At 35.4% G+C, this 20,944-nt stretch overlaps 2 protein-coding genes across 2 annotated transcripts; one reads left to right on the top strand and one right to left on the bottom strand.

The window, feature by feature from the left end:
- Positions 1-1,040: 1,040 nt before the first annotated feature.
- LOC102613327 (pentatricopeptide repeat-containing protein At1g11900) lies at positions 1,041-2,757 on the top strand. Its single transcript, XM_006469775.4, has 2 exons — positions 1,041-1,313; positions 1,577-2,757. Exons 1-2 carry the CDS (start codon positions 1,191-1,193, stop codon positions 2,624-2,626), a joined length of 1,173 nt encoding a protein of 390 aa, XP_006469838.1. The 5' UTR covers positions 1,041-1,190; the 3' UTR covers positions 2,627-2,757.
- A 980-nt stretch (positions 2,758-3,737) lies between these two features.
- On the bottom strand, positions 3,738-7,423 carry LOC102613710 (external alternative NAD(P)H-ubiquinone oxidoreductase B4, mitochondrial-like). The gene is made up of 10 exons (XM_006469776.4): positions 7,132-7,423; positions 6,323-6,596; positions 6,018-6,224; positions 5,403-5,653; positions 5,109-5,328; positions 4,901-5,005; positions 4,430-4,702; positions 4,208-4,329; positions 3,981-4,106; positions 3,738-3,892 (listed from the first exon to the last, which is right to left on the bottom strand). The coding sequence occupies exons 1-10, from the start codon at positions 7,218-7,220 to the stop codon at positions 3,805-3,807; spliced, it is 1,755 nt and encodes a 584-aa protein (XP_006469839.1). The 5' UTR covers positions 7,221-7,423; the 3' UTR covers positions 3,738-3,804.
- Positions 7,424-20,944: the final 13,521 nt, after the last annotated feature.

Here is a 20,944-nt window from a genome sequence, read left to right as displayed (position 1 = left end):
AAAATTAGTAGTGAAAAGTTATTGATTATTTGATTATCGTTAAATAAAAAGGAAAACTTGTTGAAGGCATACAGATTATATCGTGTATAGACACATATGTATGTGTGTGTGAATGTATATACACATATAGATGTATGTATGTATGAATGTATGTATGTATGTGTGAGTGTGTGTATATGTATATGTATAACAATCCAATAGGATTAGTCTTACTTAAATGTATAATCAATCCAATATATCAAAGTTCAATACAACTAAAGTTGAGCATAATAAAAAACTCACATAACTACTGGAGAGTAGGGGTGATTGTTTCGGGTTGCAACCCATTCAATTTGAAAATTCAAGTATTCAACCCAAAGAGGTTTACAAATTTAGTTCAGTTCGGTTCGGTTTCAAATTTAATTTGAGTTTTGGTTATAATTTCGTGTCAAAATTTAGTTAGCTTGCAATTAAGGGAATGAGGTTTGAGATTTGAGGGAAATCATTTTTTGTTTTTAGATTTAGGATTTTTTTTAGACATTTATATTTAAATGTAACCTGATCAGTTTTCAATCCTCAATCCAATTGATTTTTGAGGTGAAACTGAAGTAAACTATAAACTGAATATATTTAGTTTAGTTTAGTCCAATATAAATTAACACCCTCTATCCATATTAGAAAGACTCAAACCTTTTATCTTAAAATTAAGGAAATAAATACCGACCCAATCCAAACAAAAGATTATTGACATGTAAATAGATATAAAATTGACTTTCTTTGCAAGATAAATGAAAATCTGTAAGCTGTTTTATGTATACATTTTTATATTATTTAAATAAAAACTTAGCATAGAGAATAAACTTTCATTGACACTAGATTAGTACTTGACGGTACTGACCATCTCAATTAAGGGGTTGTTAACTTATATTTAATCCTTATAAGAAAAATAAAAGATAAAAAATATGAAATTATTTGAGTGCAATAATAAATAATTATGGAATTGACATTTTTAAAATTAAGAAAGAAATATGTTATTTCAGAAAAAAAATGTTTAAATGATAATAACAGTCACCTGAAACTGGAAGCTCTCAATAGTCAATACTCAGGCGCTTCCCTTAAATTACAAAACAAAAACTCCCAATTCTTATCTCTCACTATCAGCTCTAAACCCTAACATTAAACCCTAAGCCCAGCAGTATAGGGCAATAGGCATGGCAACTGCTTCAAGATTCTACAAATTTGTTTCTCGATTCAAACCGTACACTAAGGTGACGGCGCCGTCTTCACGCCGCATTGATTCTATCTCGGTTTCGTTCCTCCGACGAACTAAAGTTGTAAGTGAAAGCTTCAACTAGACATACTGTGATTAAATTTTGCTCAGAGTTGTTGTGCAACTACTGATTGATGCATTTCATACGGTCAATGGAAAAAAGTAATTAGGTTATTGAATTTGACTTCAAATATTACTTGTCAAATTTTCATTTATGGAAATTATATTTATACCTTGTACTTTAAAATATGAACTTTCGATTTTTTTTTTTTGTAAAAAAGAATTCCTTTCTGGAGCTTATTGTTAGTGACTGTACTTCTAATACAGAATTGTATCACATCTGTCCCAGTTGCTTCCCTTTGGATTTTGCCATCCTTTGCAACTGTAAGTAAAATCAGTGGCAATTATCAGTCACTTGTGACGGGGGCATCTCTCGATGAAGAGGACGTAACAAATGAAGTTTTGAATCGAATTCTTGCCTCCGTTGAAAATGGTTCTAAGTCTGCAAAGGAAATGTGTAATGGATACATTGAAAAGCTTTGCAAGGCTGGAAATGTTTCTGCTGCTGTTCGATTACTCCAATCCTTACGTGATAAAAATATCTTCCTTCCCAATGCGTATAATTGCGTGTTGGTGGCATCGGCTGAGACAAATGATATTGATCTTTCGTTTCAGATTTTGAAAGACCTACTGGTGTCATCTAGAACCTTGAGTTCAGATTGTTATACTAATTTTGCGAGAGCTTTTATTATGACAGATGATTGTACCCAGCTACTGATTTTTATTGAAGAAGTAGTGCAGATAGCCTCTCCAGAAAGTATAATAGTTGTGAATAGAATCATCTTTGCTTTTGCTAAAAGTAGGCAGATAGAAAAGGCTCTTTTGATATTTGACCATATTAAGGGTTTGAAATGTAAGCCAGATTTGATCACATATAATATAGTTTTAGATATCTTGGGTCGTGTTGGTCGTGTAAATGATATGCTTAATGAGTTTGCTTCCATGAAGGAAGCTGGTGTGGTGCCCGATTTCATTTCTTATAATACATTATTAAACAATTTGAGGAAGATTAGGAGACTGGATTTGTGCTTAATATATTTTAGAGAAATGGGTGAGAGCGGCATTAAACCAGATTTGCTTACTTATACTGCGTTGATTGATAGCTTTGGGAGAACAGGTAACATTGAGGAATCACTGAGACTCTTTAATGATATGAAGCAGCAGCAGATCCGTCCATCAATCTATGTTTATAGATCACTGATTGACAATTTGAAGAAGATGGGGAAGGTTGATTTGGCCATGACTATTTTCGAAGAGATGAATTCATCTCTTTCAGATCTGGCCGGTCCAAAGGATTTCAAACGAAAAGCCAGGTAGTCAAATGCTCAAAATGTTAAGGTACTGACTTCCAAGGGACTGCTTGAGAGTTGAGACTCAAGCCTATAAGTTAGCTCAAGCTAATATGTGTCATGGAGAGCTCCTTCAGCAATTGCAGCTGATATTGGTACCTGCTTTCTTCCACTCATTCTTTTCTCACAGCAATAGGGTTTTATTTCTGTTAGATCTCATTTATTAGGCATCTTTTTCCATATTTGTTCACATTGCTACTGTATAATCCTTGTAAGCATCCGCCGAATGATGCAACAAGTATTGACATCATCCAATGTTCAGTAATTAGCAAAATTAGTAGTTTCTGACGTTTCTTATCAGTCTTCCTGAATAATCTCGTTCTTCTATAATAGGTACAATAAAAATATTGTTTGGTTCCATTCAAAAAAAAAAAAAATATATTGTTTGGTTGGAGTACATGGATGGCCGATTGAGGTATCTAAGTGGCCTTCGTAAACTGTTGTGTGTTATATAGAAGTTCAAATGTTGGTACTCTGCATATTATTCATGGAAGCATCTGGATCCACCGACATTCAAGATTCAAGACCAGCAGCAGTCTTCATCTGATTGAAAAACTATTGCTACCCTTCAAATGTTGAATTGAAGCTTTCAACACAACCCCTATCAGCACTTGTTGGCTGTACTATTTTGATATTGATAACCATTAGATAAATACTTGATGCATAAGCCTAAACCGTCTGATGATTCTGCTTCTTGGGTAGGAGGATGGCAGAAGCATCTAATGGCCCAATCTATCTTCATGTATATACTTTCAAAACTAATTTCCTAGCAATGATATTTAGATTTGCTGTACTTGCTTCTTGTTCAAGATTGAGTTGTGACTGTTGTTACAGTTGATAAGTCTCCTAACAAAATAACTAATTGCCCGACCTTTACCGTTCCTGTTCCACGTTGGCTGTAATTTTACATTTTAATGTAAAATGTCATAGCCTAATCTTATCTAAGCAAGCATGTGGAAAAGTTGAAAAAGAACCGGAGATAAATGGCATAAATAAATTGTAACCTAACATATCAGATATCTAATATTTAAAAGACAGAGAGAGGGGAAAAAAATAAAGTATTTCACAAACTTAAAAAATGAACCAAAATCATTTCAAATTTCAGCTGTATAAGAAAACACAAATGGTGAAAAGCAAATTCTACTCTCAGATTCGACTCGAGTCTCTTCCAAACATGAATCGTCGTCTCCAGTCAGATATCACCAAAAATCTTGTGCGCCAGCTGATTTGCTTGCTGAAATTGCAAAGAACATCGGAGGATGGGCACATGGTACCAGCTTCAGTAAAGCAAATAAAAGCTAAGACGGATAAAGGGAAGTTACCTTGCATAGACCGAATACCAGAGCCACTGGCTACCACGACCAACCGAAATCCAATCAAAAGGAAGTTCGAGTTGAGCTGCAGCTTCTTCTCCTCCCAGTGGAGCAAATTGCCCGAAATGCTTGTACCTTAATTTCAAACCATCGTAACTTTAGTTGCTAAGCTTTTTTGCTGAGAAGAACCTTAGCTTAGATTTCAGAAGGATGATTAAGAAAACTTCAACTTGTACCTAAAGGGATGAAATCGATGGCGTCCTGCACCCCTGAATCTAAGAGGACCTTCAGGATTCTTTTCGCATTGCTCCATGCGATTGAAACAGTTTGCAAGATAGGCACCTTCTTGAGCAGCAACCTACAATATTGGAAGAAACAGTCACAGAACAAAAAACAATCAGATCAAAAGTTGGTGGAAGGATGATATCGTCAGATGAAAATAAATTCTCGAGTTTAACCTGAGCTGTTGCAGGAAGGTGTTTCATCTGAGAATCCACTTCAGATAGAGCTTTCTTAAACTTTTCAATATCAAATTCCATGGAAGCTTTCTTTGGATCCTCTTCAGCATTTTTCAGTAGCACATTAATATTCTTCAACTGTTTCTTGTTCAAATAAATCTCCACTTGAGGGTACCTCTCACAAATGTCCTTAACGACTTCCTTTAAGTCTTTTACATTTAGTTTACCAGTATTATTCTTGTCTGCTTTACTGAATATTGCCGAAATATCTTCCTGAATAAAAGGTAGAAATGAAAAGACAGAACAAGTTTGTCATAAATAAATGTTAGGAAATGAAGACATGAAAAAGGGAAATAAATGGGTGGAACAAGATAATTACTGAAGAAATAAACTCGAGGCACGGATCATTGGAAGATAAATGATCAAACTATATTCATAAAACTGTTTGCAATGCATGACATCAATAATTACCATAACTTTTCTCTGATTTATCGTTGCACAATCACCTAAAGCATATACACTCTCACATCCTTCCACCCTCAGCCATTCATCGGTTGCGAGAACCCGCCTATTGGCCTGTATCCACAAGGTAGATGATCATGATCTCTGAGGGGAATGATATCAGAAAGAAATACGAAGTGAAATTCGGCATATGATAATCTGGTTTAAAGAAACTAACCTGACCAATTTGCTTCATAAAGTCCATTATCACAGGGCGAGTGCCAATTCCTGTTGACCAGACAACCATCCCATATGGTATTGAAGAAATTTGGCCGGTTGCTCTATCTTTAGTGGAAATCTCCTTATCAGATAATTTTACGACCATTGATCCCGTCTTCAAATCAATGCCATCTCTTTTGAATTTTTCTTCAGCGGAAGCAGTAATTCTTTTGTCAAACCTACAATAATCAAGCAGTCGACTAAGTAACTTGCAGCACCAAAAATTATATTCTAAGCTTATTTTCTGCCTCACATGTTCAGAATATGATCGCCTGCTTCGAGGAGTGTGATTCTTGTGAACTCTTTAAGCGAAGGATAGAGCTTACTCAAGTCATCAATGACAAAGTCATGAAGCGCAGCAGCAAACTCCACACCTGTTGGGCCACCACCAACAACTACAAAATGCAAGATCTTCTTCCTTTCTTCGTCACTTAAATTTGGAAGACTTGCTCTTTCAAAACAATCTATCACCGACCTACGTATCCTTTGAGCATGTTCTACTTCCTGCAATAGGACAGATATTCAATTTTCCTCAGCTTAGTAGCAACTGTAACTGCATGCAGTGCATCAAAACAATAAAATTAACCCCACAAATATCTAAAAATTGTCTACAGTATTACCGTTAAAACCATCATTGGAAATAATCAGTTTGTAAAAATTACAAAAATACAAAGAAACCTTTGATACATAAATACTTTTGGATTGGAAAATCACTTGAAATGCCCTCTAGATAAACCCTTGAAAGACAATTTTTTTTTTTTTTGAAAAGCCTGTTTAAAACACTTTTTTTTCTTTTTAAACCTTGGGAGCAAGTTATGGTTAGTGTAATGAAGCAGTTAAGGCAATCAAAGTGTAGCTGACTGAGTACCTTCAGAAAATGAGCATGTTCAACAACACCAGGCGTGTTGAAAGTATTTGGTTGAGCTCCCATAGCTATTACCAGGATGTCATAATCCAGGGCAAATTCTTCCTTCCCTCCACAGGTTCTGTCTTCAGTGGTTCGACAATAAATTTTCTTCTTCTCTGCGTCGATCTTATAACATTCAGCCTCCTTGAATTGAATATCCATACCTTTCTGTCACGTGAAACAAAGAAAATATAAATTGCCCAAGTATCTTCAAATTAACGAACTATTACATCTTATATTATTATCATTGATGTATTTATCTTTACCTTCCTCACAATATTGCGAGTTGGTTCGACAATGCTGCGAGCTTCGACGGTGCCATTTGTAACACTTGGCAACAAGGGAGTGAATGCAAAATAATTGCGAGGAGAAACCACTTGAACTTCAAAGGAATTGCTTTTCAAATTTTTCAAGAAAGTGGTGCCCGCCCAGCCAGTGCCAAGCACCACCACCTTCTTTTTCTTGAACTCACCCTCCCCAGAATCACCGTAGATTCTTTGGAATGGTCTGCTATCAGAAAATGCCACTGCACTCCCACCACTGCCAAAAATAGTAGAACAAATTGAAGGACGTGAGTAAATTTAGTAATATGATAAGACATACAGGTACCGTTTAACAAGACCTAAAAAGATCAAAAACAAAAGAGAAAGTAAAGCTTATGGCAAGTTTAACAACTTACAATTACAAAACCTACAATTTACAACATACAGAACTTTGTTTGAGATTGAGGGTTTGTAACTTAAGTATGCTTGTTTGGGCTAAGTAATAGTAGATGCTTAAGCAGTAACCAACGCAAGACAAAAATCACAAACACAGCTAAAGCTAATGAATTTGAAAACTTTTAATTCGAACAATGAACACAACTAGGAACATTGAATTCATCAGAGTTATCGATATCTTATAGATTTATCTAAACTTTATTTAATATGATTTTGAAATTCTAGTAAAGAAAAATGAAAAATGCTATCAACAAAAGCAAAATTATAAAAATTCAAGAATGAAAACGAAGTAAAATAAAGCAAAAGTAGAGCTAGAAGACGATAATTATTTTTTTAAAAAAATCAAATTAAACTACCTAACAGTGCCGATAACAAGAATCTTGGAAAGCAAGGAACGGTCTTGGAAAGCTCTAATGGCTCCCTCATAAAACGTGTAACCTCGCATTGTAGATAACTAAACCCTGAGTTTCTTGCTCTAGTAAAAACTAGGAGAAAAGCAAAAGTTTTTTCTTTTTTTCACTTTTAGAGAGATTTTATAGAGAAAACGATAAAGTAGCTATTTTGCAGCCGAGGGCACAAAATTGTAAGCGAGGCAAGGCGCGAGGGCTGCGGAGAAACCGTCACGTAATTAAGAGGAAAAAAAATAATTATATATTCTTTTTGACTTGTGTAACCGGCAATGGTCGCGATCTTCCTATTTAGTAGGAATTTACAATTTAGGTACAGGTTGTGTAATTACTTGGCCACCAAGTCTCGGGTTCTTAGTCTTATTAAACGGCGACGTATCAGCGGGTTTGAGATTTTGGATGGTTGGTTGGTGAATGCAGATCCCTGGACCCACATTATGATAAATAGGATTCCAAAGTCCTTCGTGCATAAACAATCCGGACAGCCGGTGATTTAAAAAGCACATTGATGGGGATGATCAGAACCGTTGACTTCACTATTTTAATTTATGTTCGAGATTGTATCAAACTAGGTTTTGAGCCATTAAAACAACTAAGCAAAGTGATATTTATTTTCCAGTTTGAAGGGGGCAAGAAAAAAAAAAAACACACTTCAGTTTAAGACTTTAAGCCATTAGAAGAGAGGATTAAAGATGAAGACTCACAAGTTACAGGCATTGTTGCTTAAAGTAAATGTAATTTTGATATTATTTTGTTAACAAGATTCTTTGTACAAGCAAGTCCTTAAATTATAGCGCTATAGTAGAACAATACCGTAGCCACTGCCTTAAATTAATTCAGATGGAATTGATCATGCGTTGTTGCTGTTGTGTGCGGAATGCGGAATCAAGCGCACTAAATAATTACAGAAAAATAAAAGACACAATAATTTAACGTGGTTCGGTAATTAAACTTACATCCACAGAGACAAGAAATAATAATTGTTTATTTAGCAATTAATAAAGTACAAATATTTAAGTAACGAATCTCACTTTTCAGAAATCCAAATATACCCAGTATTCTCACACTCTGCAGGAAAGATAAATTCTCCAGACACACTTTTCTCACTTCTCTCAAAAGTTTAGAAACTTATAAGCTTAACAATTTTGGGATGAATGAAATCCTTAATTATTTATAGGAGAAATGAGTTATTATGCAAAGAATAAAATAATTGAAAATATCTCATCCCCTTTGTCCAATCTTTCTTTTCGGCTGCAAAATCAAATTCAATTTGATTTTGCTTCCTTACAATTGTTGGCTGCAACCAACAATTTGTTTGACTTCAACAAATCTCCACCTCGGTGAAAATTTGCCAAATCTGAGCCGACTACCACGGATCATCATCCCTAAGGTGATCCTTCAATAAAGATCCAGAATGGCTGTGTCGTTTCGACTGCCTATGTACCTAAAATTTGGGATCAAGCCAACCGTAGTTCATGATTCTCCAAACTTAATAAATTAGAAAAATTTGAATTAATCCGTATAAAGATTTACTCATTCTACATATACGATTCTCCTTTCCAGCAACTTTGAAACCACTAGGCTGAGTCATATAGATTTCCTCCTCCAAATCTCCATGCAAGAATGTCATCTTGACATCCAATCGAGCCAACTCTAACTCATATTCAACTACCAAGGCAAGTAGGTTACGAATGGAAGTATGCTTTACAAATGGAGAGAACACTTTATTATAGTCAATACCTTCCTTTTGAGCAAAGTCTTTTGCTATGAGTCTTGCTTTATACCGAAGAGATGTTTGATTTGGAGATCCTTACTTCTTGGTGTAGACCCATTTATTGCCAATAGTCTTTTCCCCCTTTGGTAACTCCACAAGTTCCCAAGTCTGGTTTTGGTGGAGAGATTTCATCTCTTCTTCCATGGCTAACTTCCATTGATCACTTTTACTGCTACGTAATGCTTCACCGAACGTGTTGGGGATGTCATTATCAATAACTGGAAGTGCATAGGCTACCACCATGTCTTTAGTAAGCCATTTGAGTTTCTTTATTTCTTTTCTTGGCCTCCTAGTTGCTATAAAATCATCATTATCTACATCATCAATTGTTTCTTCATTTTGTGGGACATCAGAAGACACAACCTCTTCTTTAACTCTAGGTGTCACCTCCATAGTTGAACATTTTTTGATGTAGAACTCACTGGTACATATGGAGTTGCATCAAACTCCACTCGCTGCAATACCTCTTTGGTCTTGTTCTCCACCTGCTGAGAACTTGAAGCTTTCATCATTGAAGCTTCATCAAACGTGACATCTCTGCTACACACAAACTTTTTATCTTCGAGATCTCAAAGCTTGAAACCCTTTACTCCACCTTTGAATCCCACAAAGATAGCTTTTCTAGCACGAGGATCCAATTTACCATCTTTGACATGATAATAAATTGGACACCAGAATATACGAAGGGAATCATAGTCTTGTGCATGCTTTCCAGACCACATTTTCATAGGAGTTTTACCTCCAAATACAGCAGAAGGCAACCGATTTATTAAGTGACTTGCGTAACTCACAGCCTCAGCCCAAAACTTTTTATCTAAACCAGCATCAGATAACATACATCGTACTTTCTCCAGCAAAGTACGATTCATACGCTCAGCCACACCGTTCTGTTGCGGAGTATGTCTCATAGTGAAATGTCTTTTAATACCCTCGTTCTGGTATACTTGTAAGAATGGATCAGAAGTATATTCACCCCCATTATCAGATTGAAATACTTTGATCTTTCTGCCAGTTTGAGTCTCCACTAATTTCTTCCATTTCACGAAAATCTCTAGAACCTCATCCTTTGCTCGTATGGTGTACACTCACACACATCTAGAGAAATCATCCACAAATGTAACAAAATAATGGCTTCCACCAATTGATGCAGTCTTGGTTGGTCCCCATACATCACTGTGAACATATTCAAGGATCTTACGAGTATCGTGATTAGCTGTACCAAACTTCACCCTTGTTTTCTTGCCTACTACACAATACTTACAGAAATTTAATTTATAGGTTTTGGTACCTTTTAAGAGTCCATGCTTCATCAGAGTTTGAAAAGACTTCTTTCCAGCATGTCCTAGTCTACATGCCATAACTTGGTGGTGTCACTGCGCACCTCAGCAACATTTGCTTCATCAATTGTACCTCCATTCAAATAGTACAGATTGTGACGCCGAACCCCTTGCAGAATCACCATAGCCCCATGTGTAAACTTCATTGTGTCATCTTCAATGGTAACCTTGTAGCCTTTAGCTTCTAGAGCACCCACATAAATTAGATTTTTCTTCAAAGCTGGAACATATCTAACTTCTTTTAGTTCTCTGGTCATCCCATCAAACATTTTGAGCCGAATTGTTCATATCCCCATTGTGCGACAAGGTTAATCATTCCCCATCACAACTGCACCGGATTCCAAATTACAAAAATCCGTAAACCATTCCTTAAATAACATAAATGATAGGTTGCTCCAGTATCAAGTATCCACTCACTCGAACTAGCCACGTATGCTGCATGAGTAATACTTAGTGAATAATCAGAGTCCTCATCTTTACGTGCCATGTTTACTTCTACTGGTTTCTTCTCATCTCTCTTTTGAGCATTTGAACAATCTTTCCTCCAATGGCCCTTTTCATGACAAAATGCACACTCGCCTCGAGCTATATTTCTACTTCTCGATTTGGATCGAGAATTCTTTCCACCACGCTTCTTTTTTTTCTCCATCGCCTAATCTTTGCTCACCAAAGCTTCAGACGATGCTCGTTCAGAATTTTTACCATTATTCTGAATCTCCAAGTTAGTCAATGTTGTGCAAACATCTTTGAAGATGATCACACTCTTCCCGTATATCAAAGTAGTCACAAAATGGCTATATTCCACTGGTAGTGAGTGTAATAGAATCATAGCCTTGACTTCATCTTTAATATGTTCATCAAGATTCCTCAAATCGGTAAGTAACTTTTCAAATTTTGAGACATGATTATGCATTGACACCCCAGGCTTCATTCGAAAGCCATATACTTAGGGGTGGGCACGGTTCGGTTCGGTTTGAAATTAAGTAGAACCGATTTAAATCGGTTATTTTATAAAAAGAACCGAATAAGAACTGAACTCAATAAGAACCGAACTCAAACGGTTCTTTTCGGATCGGTTCGGTTTTTTTGGTTCTGGGCCTATTGGGCCTATTTTGAATTTTTAATTTTTTAGCCCATTGGGCCTCATGAATGTAATAATTTTTTTCAACAATTAATTTATCCTAATTTTATTACAAATATTAACAATAAATACAAAGTATTCAAAACACATTTTATCACTAATATCTTACTAACTATTAATAAGATACTCCCAAAATATGAAATATTAAAATTTCAAAATACATAACCAAACTCCAATACTCCATCTATATAAACATAATCATAATATTATAAAGAGAAATAACACATGTTTGATTTGAATAAAATCATGTCTGATTTGAATAAAATTATTAACACATGTTTGATTTGAATAAAATCAAAAAATAATTCGGTTTTTCGGTTCGGTTTTTCGGTTCAGCTAAGTGAACCGAATACCGAACCGACATTTCGGTTTTTTTTACAAACGGTATATTCGGTTTTTTTAAAAAATAAAAACCGAACCGAATTAGAAAAAACCGTCGGTTCGGTTCGGTTTTTTTAACACTACGGTTTTTTTGCCCACCCCTACATATACTTGGCTCATTGCATGAAGGTGATTTTGAGGACTTTTCAGCAAGTACTTCTCCTCCAATGTACTCCACAAAGTCATTGCACACTCCTCATTTTTCACCAAGTATATCATTTCCTTGGTCAAATAAGAACTGATCTGATCACAAGCTTTTTCATTCGTATGATCCCAAATTTCTTCATCATACAAGTGTCTTTTATTTTTCAGAACAACATAGAGATCGATTTGAATAAGGGCATCCATAACTTCGTGCCTCCATATGCCGAAGTTGATTTTTCCATCAAACTTTTCAACATCGATCTTTTGGCCTCCTATAACAGGTGTTGAATAGTGATTTGACAAATCTCACCTCCCACTTGAAGTGTCTTCTGAAATAGTTTTGGTAGATCTCTCCCAAATTTTAGAAGTTTCACCTTCTACCATTTTCTCAATGAACTATTTCCACTTGAAAAACAACCTCTATGATGTTAATTTTGCATAAATAAATGCACAAGGAAAGTTTCAAGGAGACTGGACTAGAACTCGGTCACAATTAAAAACCTAAATCCTTATAATCTTATCGCCTTATTGACAGAACTTTCCTAGACATGCAAAAATACACACTACTTACAATAGACTGTCTCCCAAGTATAAATGGTCGTCTTCACCGTATTCGTAAATAGTACCGTACGTGAATAGTACCATATACGAGAATAGTACCGTATACGTGAACAATATCGTATACGTGAACAGTACCGTATCCCCCAAAGTATGAACTGTCGGCTCTGATACCACTTGTTGTGCGCGGAATGCGGAATCAAGCACACAAAATAATTACAGAAAAATAAAGGACACAATTATTTAACGTGGTTCGGTAATTAAACTTACATCCACGGAGGCAAGAAAGAATAATTATTTATTTAACAATTAATAGGGTATAAATATTTGAGTAACGAATCTCACTTCCCAGAAACCCAAATATATTCAGTACTCTTACACTCAGCAGGAAAGATAAATTCCCCAGACACACTTCTCTCATTTCTCTCAAAAGCTTAGAAACTTATAAGCTTAACAATTTTGGGATGAATGAAATCCTTAGCTATTTATAGGAGAAATGAGTTACTATGCAAAGAATAAAATAATTAAAAATATAATTTTTAATTATTATTATTTTTCAAACATTTTAGCTTCATCCCCTTTGTCCATTCTTTCTTTTCGGCTGCAAAATTCAAATTCAATTTGATTTTACTTCCTTACAGTTGTTGGCTGCAACCAACAATTTGTTTGACTTCAATAGTTGCTTTATCATTTTGTATAAAGCCACCCTAGTGCTTGATCGAGTAGTTCTGAAAACAAAGCCTTTGCCGTGATAGTCTATTGAGCTCATTCGTAATTGCACCTTTAAAGAAACTGATCTCTTGGGCTATCTCGGCGCTTGTACTGAAGTATGATTAAAGCCATTTCTTTTGTCTTATACGTAATGTCACCAATCTTAGTCAAAGTTTCAGTGTGCAGAGTGCGAACTCTAATCAATACATTCATTTAAAAACTTCATGCGAACAGCCCTTGAAACCGGACAAAAACTATGTACTAATTCTTCTTCCATTCTCAAGCTTATAAAGTTGTTAATCACCCCATTCTGGGTTTTTGAGTTAAGGATATTTTATTTTCGATATTGTGTCAGTTTCTAGAAGCAGTCAGTAAGATCTTTCTAGACTGTACGGATTAGCATTAATTAATGTAATCAATATAGTTTTATTCACTTGAAATCAATAAAAGTTCTAAGATTCTCAGTTTCAGTTTCCTTTCCTCTGTTCTCCTTCATTTTCTTGGTTGCCAAGTAGCTTAAATTTATCAAATCTAACTTTTTCTATGTTATGGCAAGATAGCTGCATCTTTTTATACTTCGTTTTGGAGACTTAATTTCAATCTTCTCTGTTCTATGGTTCAAACTAAAACAAAAAAATTAGTGCTCAGCAATAGGCAACAAGCTAAAGATCCTGCTGAAAATTAAGCTAATTGAAACAACATAACTAAACTTAAATTTAGTGAAAGCCTATTGCATCACTAGCCTAATTATAAATATTATGCATTTGTAGTTGCCATTCTGTTGTAATATTAATGAGTAACGACATGGGCAAGAGAAGTGAAATGGCTTTTAATCATGTATGTGATTGACTTAGTGGGTAAAGATAGTAGTTATTAATTAACTGAAAGAGATACGAATCTAAATAACTCTTTTTTGTTTTGATTATTATATGTGAATAACGAAATGTTTCCAAATGTAGTTTTAAATTCGGTAATATCACTTTGTTTCCTTTCATAATGTTTGGGATATTAAGATTTAGTTAAGACGAGGAGGAGTTTCGTTATCTGGTTGCATGTATCAAACACGACCAGCACGACTCGAGTAGATCAAGAGCTGGTCGCGCGACTTTCACACGTGAAGGCAGGGAGTTCCTTTCAGGAATTAGTCTGTAATGTCCAAGCGTGTTTAAAGCATAATCAGATGTTACAACGGCTGACCAATAACTGCATAAACAAACATATTAACCCACACACTTAAATGATACAATCAATGCATTCAATTAGATAACGACCACAATAACTGATGCTTATGGTTGTCTATAAAAGCAAGGAAAAGATCTAAAAAAAGGGGTTGGACTTTTTAAGCTAGATACCATCTCTTCAATATAGCAAATCACATAAGATCGCTGACTTGAGCGTCGGAGAGTTAACGCCGGGAAATTTGGCACCCCTGACCATCTTCTCTGTTGTCTCAGGTTATTGGAAGAATCGAGACAATTTAATACTTGTAAGATCAATAGGAGAGCATCTTCAAGTAAAGGCATATTTGACCATTGACAAGGCAATCTGGACGTCATCGTCCGCTCGACCAGATTTCAGCATCAACACATAATAATGTTCCTGAAAAAATTGGTGCTAGTGCATAAATATTTTAGGTTCTGGTTTTTGTTAGTGTTTACTTATTCAGTCAATTAAAAGGGGCACAAACTGATTTGGTAAGGATTAACACACTTTTTGCTTTGATTTCATTATACCAACAGTCACAACACGCACATGGAATTTGTATTTGTTTTGTTGCTGAGTTTTATTTGATTGAAATACTAAAGTTGCAATTAAAGAAGTTTGATGATTAGAGTGAAGGAGTTTGATGCTGTTTACTGTTATCAACCATGCTTGAAAGTAGTTACGTAGTTAGCTGTATTAGAGCAGTAGACTTAGATTGATTGTGTGCAGGCTTCAGTCAAGTCACTCTATGGTAAATTATTGTTAATTAACCATTTATGTAAATGCCTCATTACCTGCTGGCCGTGATAAACAATTTTGATTAATTTACTTGTGCATTGATTTAATTTTGTAGATTTTTATTTTTGATTTGAGGACATTTAATCCAACATGCATTTTTTTTTTAATTTAGATTGATAGTATTTTGCTGGATGGTCTCAATCTAATTGATGCTCCACTTACAACTAGTATCCATCATTCCCTTTCTCATGACTTATTTAATAGGTATTTTTAAGATTGTGTATAGATGCTTATGTATATAATTACATCACAATGTTTAGCTAATTACCTTAAAAATTCAAAAATAAATAAAATACCATTGTGATAGAAATTTTGGGATTATTTTTAAGGCTTCATAATTTTATTTTTGGTTTTGCTAATTTTTTTTTAATGCAAATATGGGTTATGCTTTTAAACTATTACCTAACAACTTTATATTCGTATAAGTATGACATTACATTATAAAGTGTACCAGATGTCTAAATTTATATACTTATAGTTATTAAGCATAGCTCAGAAATCTACGTTGCATAGAAGTGAGATCTACCCCTTGCTAATATGCAAAAAGATATATCTTCTCTATCCACTTTTGTGAGCGATTATGTATATAGTCTACGCATAAGGCTATGCAAACACTCGTTTTTCGTTGACACCAATCCACGCCAGGTTTGAATTGACTGTAATGGATCATTTTTTATTTTTTATTTCTTGGTCTAAAATAATTAGTGACTGTTAGACCAATAAAACTTATGTTAGGTGCAAATATAAAGTGGTAGGGACAATTTAGTAATTTTAGGGGCATGGATAGTTTAGTAATTTTATTTATTTATTAATTAAGGCTCATGTGTAAATATGAGATTAAGGAGTCATTTAGGGTTTATGCTGAGTTTTATCTAGTATTAGGAGTAATTAGGAGTTTTAAGAGAGATTGACCTACCTCTTAAATAGTAGGTCCATATTGTTCTTTCTTTTTATTCAATCCATGAAAATTAGCCTTAATTTAGCCCTAAGTCCTATCAAAGTGGTATCAAAGCAAGAATTCTGAGACAATGGTAGCGAAGAAGGTGGACACACTTGAAGAGAAATTGCAAGCGGAGGTTGGATCCCTCAAGGTAATCATTGACGAGTGATTTAACACCGTTCAACAACAATTTTCATCCCTTGAAGCCATGTTGTTGAAATTGACGGAACTCCACCTTAACCCACCATTAGCAACATCGATGGGCCATGGCGGCATGGCAGGAGAAGGATCCAATGGTATAGAACCTGTGGTCGGCGGTGACACAGAGGGTGGAGGGCTGAAAACCACTAATCTAGTACAGCAAGGGGTGATGGGTCATATCTAATTTGGAGGCGGGAAGGTCGGCCTAGAGGACTCGCGGCCTAAGGGAGCCTTTCCCAGCGTCGGGCGTGGAAGAGGAAGCTGGGTTGTGGCTGAGTGTGGTGGATATGAGGGTTACGCAGTTGGATGAGGTGGCTTAGGGTTAGGAATTAGCATTTTGGCACCAGAGTGAGGCGCACGAGAGTCGGGGGTGGCCTGGGTTGGCGACTCAGCAGTGTTTGGGGGTGATGCAGGACCTCAGAAAGTTGAATTTTAGGCTAAGCAGGGCTGTTTTGGGTTTGGGTAGGCCGGGTAGGGCTACTTTGGGGTAGGGCATGCTAGATTTAGTCTGACATGGTGGTTTTGGGTCTAGACAGGTTGGATTTGGAGGCGGATGGATAAGAGGAGGGGTTTTCGGCGAAGAGGGAGCAGTTATGACCGGAATGCGGCTGTGTAAGGGATTTCAGCCCAAGGAGAATTTTGAGCTGGAACTTTGGGATTTGTAGAAACGAGAGTAGTTTCAGGAGGTTGAAGACCTCCAATGGCGCGAAATTGGGTGGGGCAGACTTAATTTAGGGAGGATTTTAAGATAAGGAAACTGAAAATGCCTATTTTCGAAGGTGAGGATGCTTATGGATGAGTGTATAGGGTAGAGTGCTATTTCACCATTAATGGACTCTTAGAAATGGAAAAACCGATGGCAGCGGTGTTATGTTTGGAGGGAAAGGCCCTTGAGTGGTTTCATTAGCAAGAATAATGACAACCATTAGGTGTGGGGGTGAATTTAAGAATCGACTGTTGGAGAGGTTTCGGGCCACTTAAGAGGGAGATTTGCATGAACAATGTTTTGCTCTGACCTTTGAGTTGCTATTGGGGCGTTTAAGGGGAATCCCAAAGGCAGTATTGGAAAGTAATTTTATGAAGGGACTGAAGCCAGAAATCCAAGCCTCGATACGCTTGTTGAGACCGAGAGGGTTAAGGGAGTCAATAGAGTTGGCACAGATGATTGAGGATAAGAACACAACAAAATGGGTTAATAATAATAATAATTTATTCAATTTTGCATATCGAAATAGTACACCATTAGTAAGAGAGAAAACTCAGACCTTGGGGTTTTAGCGAGAGTTCCAAAGAACACCGGAAGGCTAGAAAACACAAATAATGGCGTTACAAAGAGATTCCCAAAAGGATCGAGTTAGTGGTGCACAATTGGGGGTGACTTTAAATGCCTCACAGAGATAGAGATTCAAGACAAAAGGACAAAGGGGGTTGTGTTTTCGATGCGATGAGAAATTTTCATTGGGGCATCGATGTAAGGACAAATCACTACAAGTCTTGATTGTGTATGATGAGTAGGAAGGCGGAAAAGAAACCGAAGAAGAAGAGGCAGAAGTTTCTTGGATTTCACTTTGAGTAATATTAGACCAATAAAACTAATGTTAGGTGCAAATATAAAGGGGTAGAGACAATTTATAATTTTAGGGGTAGATGTAGTTTAGTAATTTTATTTATTCGTTAATTAGGGCTTAGGTATAAATATGAGATTAAAGAGTCATTTAGGGTTTATGATGAGTTTTATCTAGTATTAGGAGTAATTAGGAGTTTTGAGAGAGATTGACCTACCTCTTGAATAGTAGGTCAGGATTGTTCTTTCTTTTTATTCAATCAATAAAAATTAACCATAATTTAGCCCTAAGTACTTTTGGAGATTTTAATTCCTATACAAAATATGCTCATATTCTCATACTAAGCAAAGAATAATGGAGCCTGTTCTTAAGTGGAAAATATCTATGATGAAGGGGTGAGTAAAATTTGCAATATAGCTTTAAAATGTTGCTGAATATAGTTTCTTCTTCTATCGTATTTATTAGATTGATACTATACATGTTTTAAGAGATGCCTCTAAAAATGATAATTGTGATTGAAGTAAGTATTCTGAGATTTATTACTGAAAATTTAAGTTCCCCTGAGTAGTGACAGCAGAAAAAAATAAAGTTGGCTGAATTGATCAGACACTTAATAATAAAGTCTTGTTATCTGGATAAGACCGTGTCAAGGTTAGTGAAGGAAGATCTTAAATGCTAATTGTAGAAGCGAGTTCGTGAATCCTATTCCTATAATTAGTGGTTATGGTTGCTTCTTATGTGACAAATTCAGCATGAATTCATTTGTTTGTTCAAAATATGTTTGTTTTATTATTCCTAGTGACCTAGACTATTTTAACTTATTTAATTGCTCAATTGCTCTCAAACATTTTATTTTCGAGACTGCTTATGGCAAAAGGAGACTATTAGCAGAAGAAACAGTCAAATGACGTCGTCAGTTACCAAGAGGGGAATGTTGATACTATCATTGACAATTGCGGTAATTCATCATATAGTTTTGTGTCATACTTGTCAGTTGAAGTTATTATTTTGTTAATCAAACTTTTCTTTATTCATATTATTATATTGAACATAGCAAAAGATATTAATTTTGTTTATTAAAAAAAAAGAAAGAAAATCTACTTAATACAGTATGTGTAGTGGGGCTTATAATGTCTTAGTTAAAATTTCAAGTGATAGTTTGAATGATTTTTTTTCTTATTGGGGACTTAAGTCCCTAGTGCTCTTAATGGGCCTCCACACCTGTATATTGGTGTTCTATAGTCTTGATATCTAATCATGTAATGGTTCATTGTCTCTCTTGCAACGACGAGCAAGTGAAGCGTATGAAGACTTTTGATGAAAACTTTATTGCTACCAAAGAGGTATTATATAGCCATATTTTCCATTTCATATAGTTCATTCTATAATATGTAATGTTGAGTGTTAGAAAATGCATATTTATAAAGGAGAAAATCGTCATTTTACATTTCAAGTCTTACTAACAACCCTTACTTTTATGCATTTAAGCTTCTTATAATTTAATTATGTGTGTTTTATTTTAATTAAGTATTTTATGTATTTTGGGGGCATCATGGTCATTTCACAATAAACGAGAGATCAGACGGCAAAACGGACATCACTTTTGAACTCAGAACAGTCGAAAACCTTAGGAGGAGCATAAAAGGACAAATGACACTATTCACATGTACGGTACTGTCTACGTTACTGTTCATGATACTGTTCACATAGACGGATCGATGGCATGGCATTGACCGATGATGTGGCATTGACTGATGAGGTGTTACGATCCTGTTGGGCTAAAATTCTTATGTACTGTTGATGGTGACGCGGCAGCATATTAGTGGAAGAAAAATCTCGTGTATGGTACATGCATCATACAGGATTATTTTCAACCAAACCGCGTCACTGTTCAACCCGGGTCAAACCGTGTTACTGTTCATCCGCGTGGTCAAACCACGTACTGTTGACTGAGGACGTGGCGTAATCCTGAGCGTCCAAACTGTTTTTAATCCGATGGCCATGATTTACTCCATGTATCTATAAAAAAGGGGCCTCTCCCCCCTAATTTGATAGCTCTAAATCCATTTTTGGACTCTATTTTCTGTAATTCATTCTCCATCTTGTATTTTCTACGTATTTTAATAAATTTCTATTTTACCCCTAGTTCAATTATGAGTAGCTAATTTTCTTTCAAGCTTGGGTTGAAGGTGAAGTCTCAACATGTGTCATGGGCTTTATTTGGTAAATTTATTTTCTCTCCCCCTCTAATTTTTGTGGATGTTTTGACTTCTCATCGATAAATAATATTAATCTTGTCTAGTACAGCCTTGGTTTCACCGGCCCCTTAGTACAAGCTTATTATTATTTGGCACGATAAGCCCTTAGCACCATATTGATTAGAGCGTGGTTCATAAGGTGTGGATTCCCCCCTCATGATTTAAATGGCATTAATAAGGATTATTTAGCCCATGATGCATGTTGATACGGATCCAGATACCCAAGTACGTCATCTCAATAGATTTCTCTTCCATTAATTCTCGCCATTTCAATTCCAATTTTCGAATTTATTCTCGCAATTTCAATTCCAATTTTAGGATAATCCAAATCATTTTCACCACAAATCCAACCACCCATTTACAAAATTAATTCTACACACAATTAAAATTCACCTCCTTGTGGGATCGACACTTGTCTCCATTAATCTATTCTACAATAGATTCGTGCACTTGCGAGTTCAATAAAATTTGCACAGCAAGTTTTTGGCACCGTTGCCGGGGAGTTAAGTAATTTTAATTCATAGAATTAATTTTTGTGAATAATTCCATTTAATTATTTTCTTGTATTTTTTTCTTAATAGAAAAGAAAAAAAAAGTGAATCTACATTTAAAGGTTAGTATTTCTTTTCTTTTTCTCTTTTATTAAAATTCTGTAATTTAATTTTTAATTTATTTTTCTTTATAAATTTATTATTATTTTTTTTGGTTTATCTTATTAATTTATTTTTAGTTAATTTATTTCACATATTTG

Source organism: Citrus sinensis, chromosome 2 (assembly GCF_022201045.2).
Source record: "Citrus sinensis cultivar Valencia sweet orange chromosome 2, DVS_A1.0, whole genome shotgun sequence".
NCBI classification, from domain to species: domain Eukaryota; kingdom Viridiplantae; phylum Streptophyta; class Magnoliopsida; order Sapindales; family Rutaceae; genus Citrus; species Citrus sinensis.
Note: the sequence above shows the minus strand (reverse complement) of the source record. Positions and strands in the feature narration are given on the sequence as shown.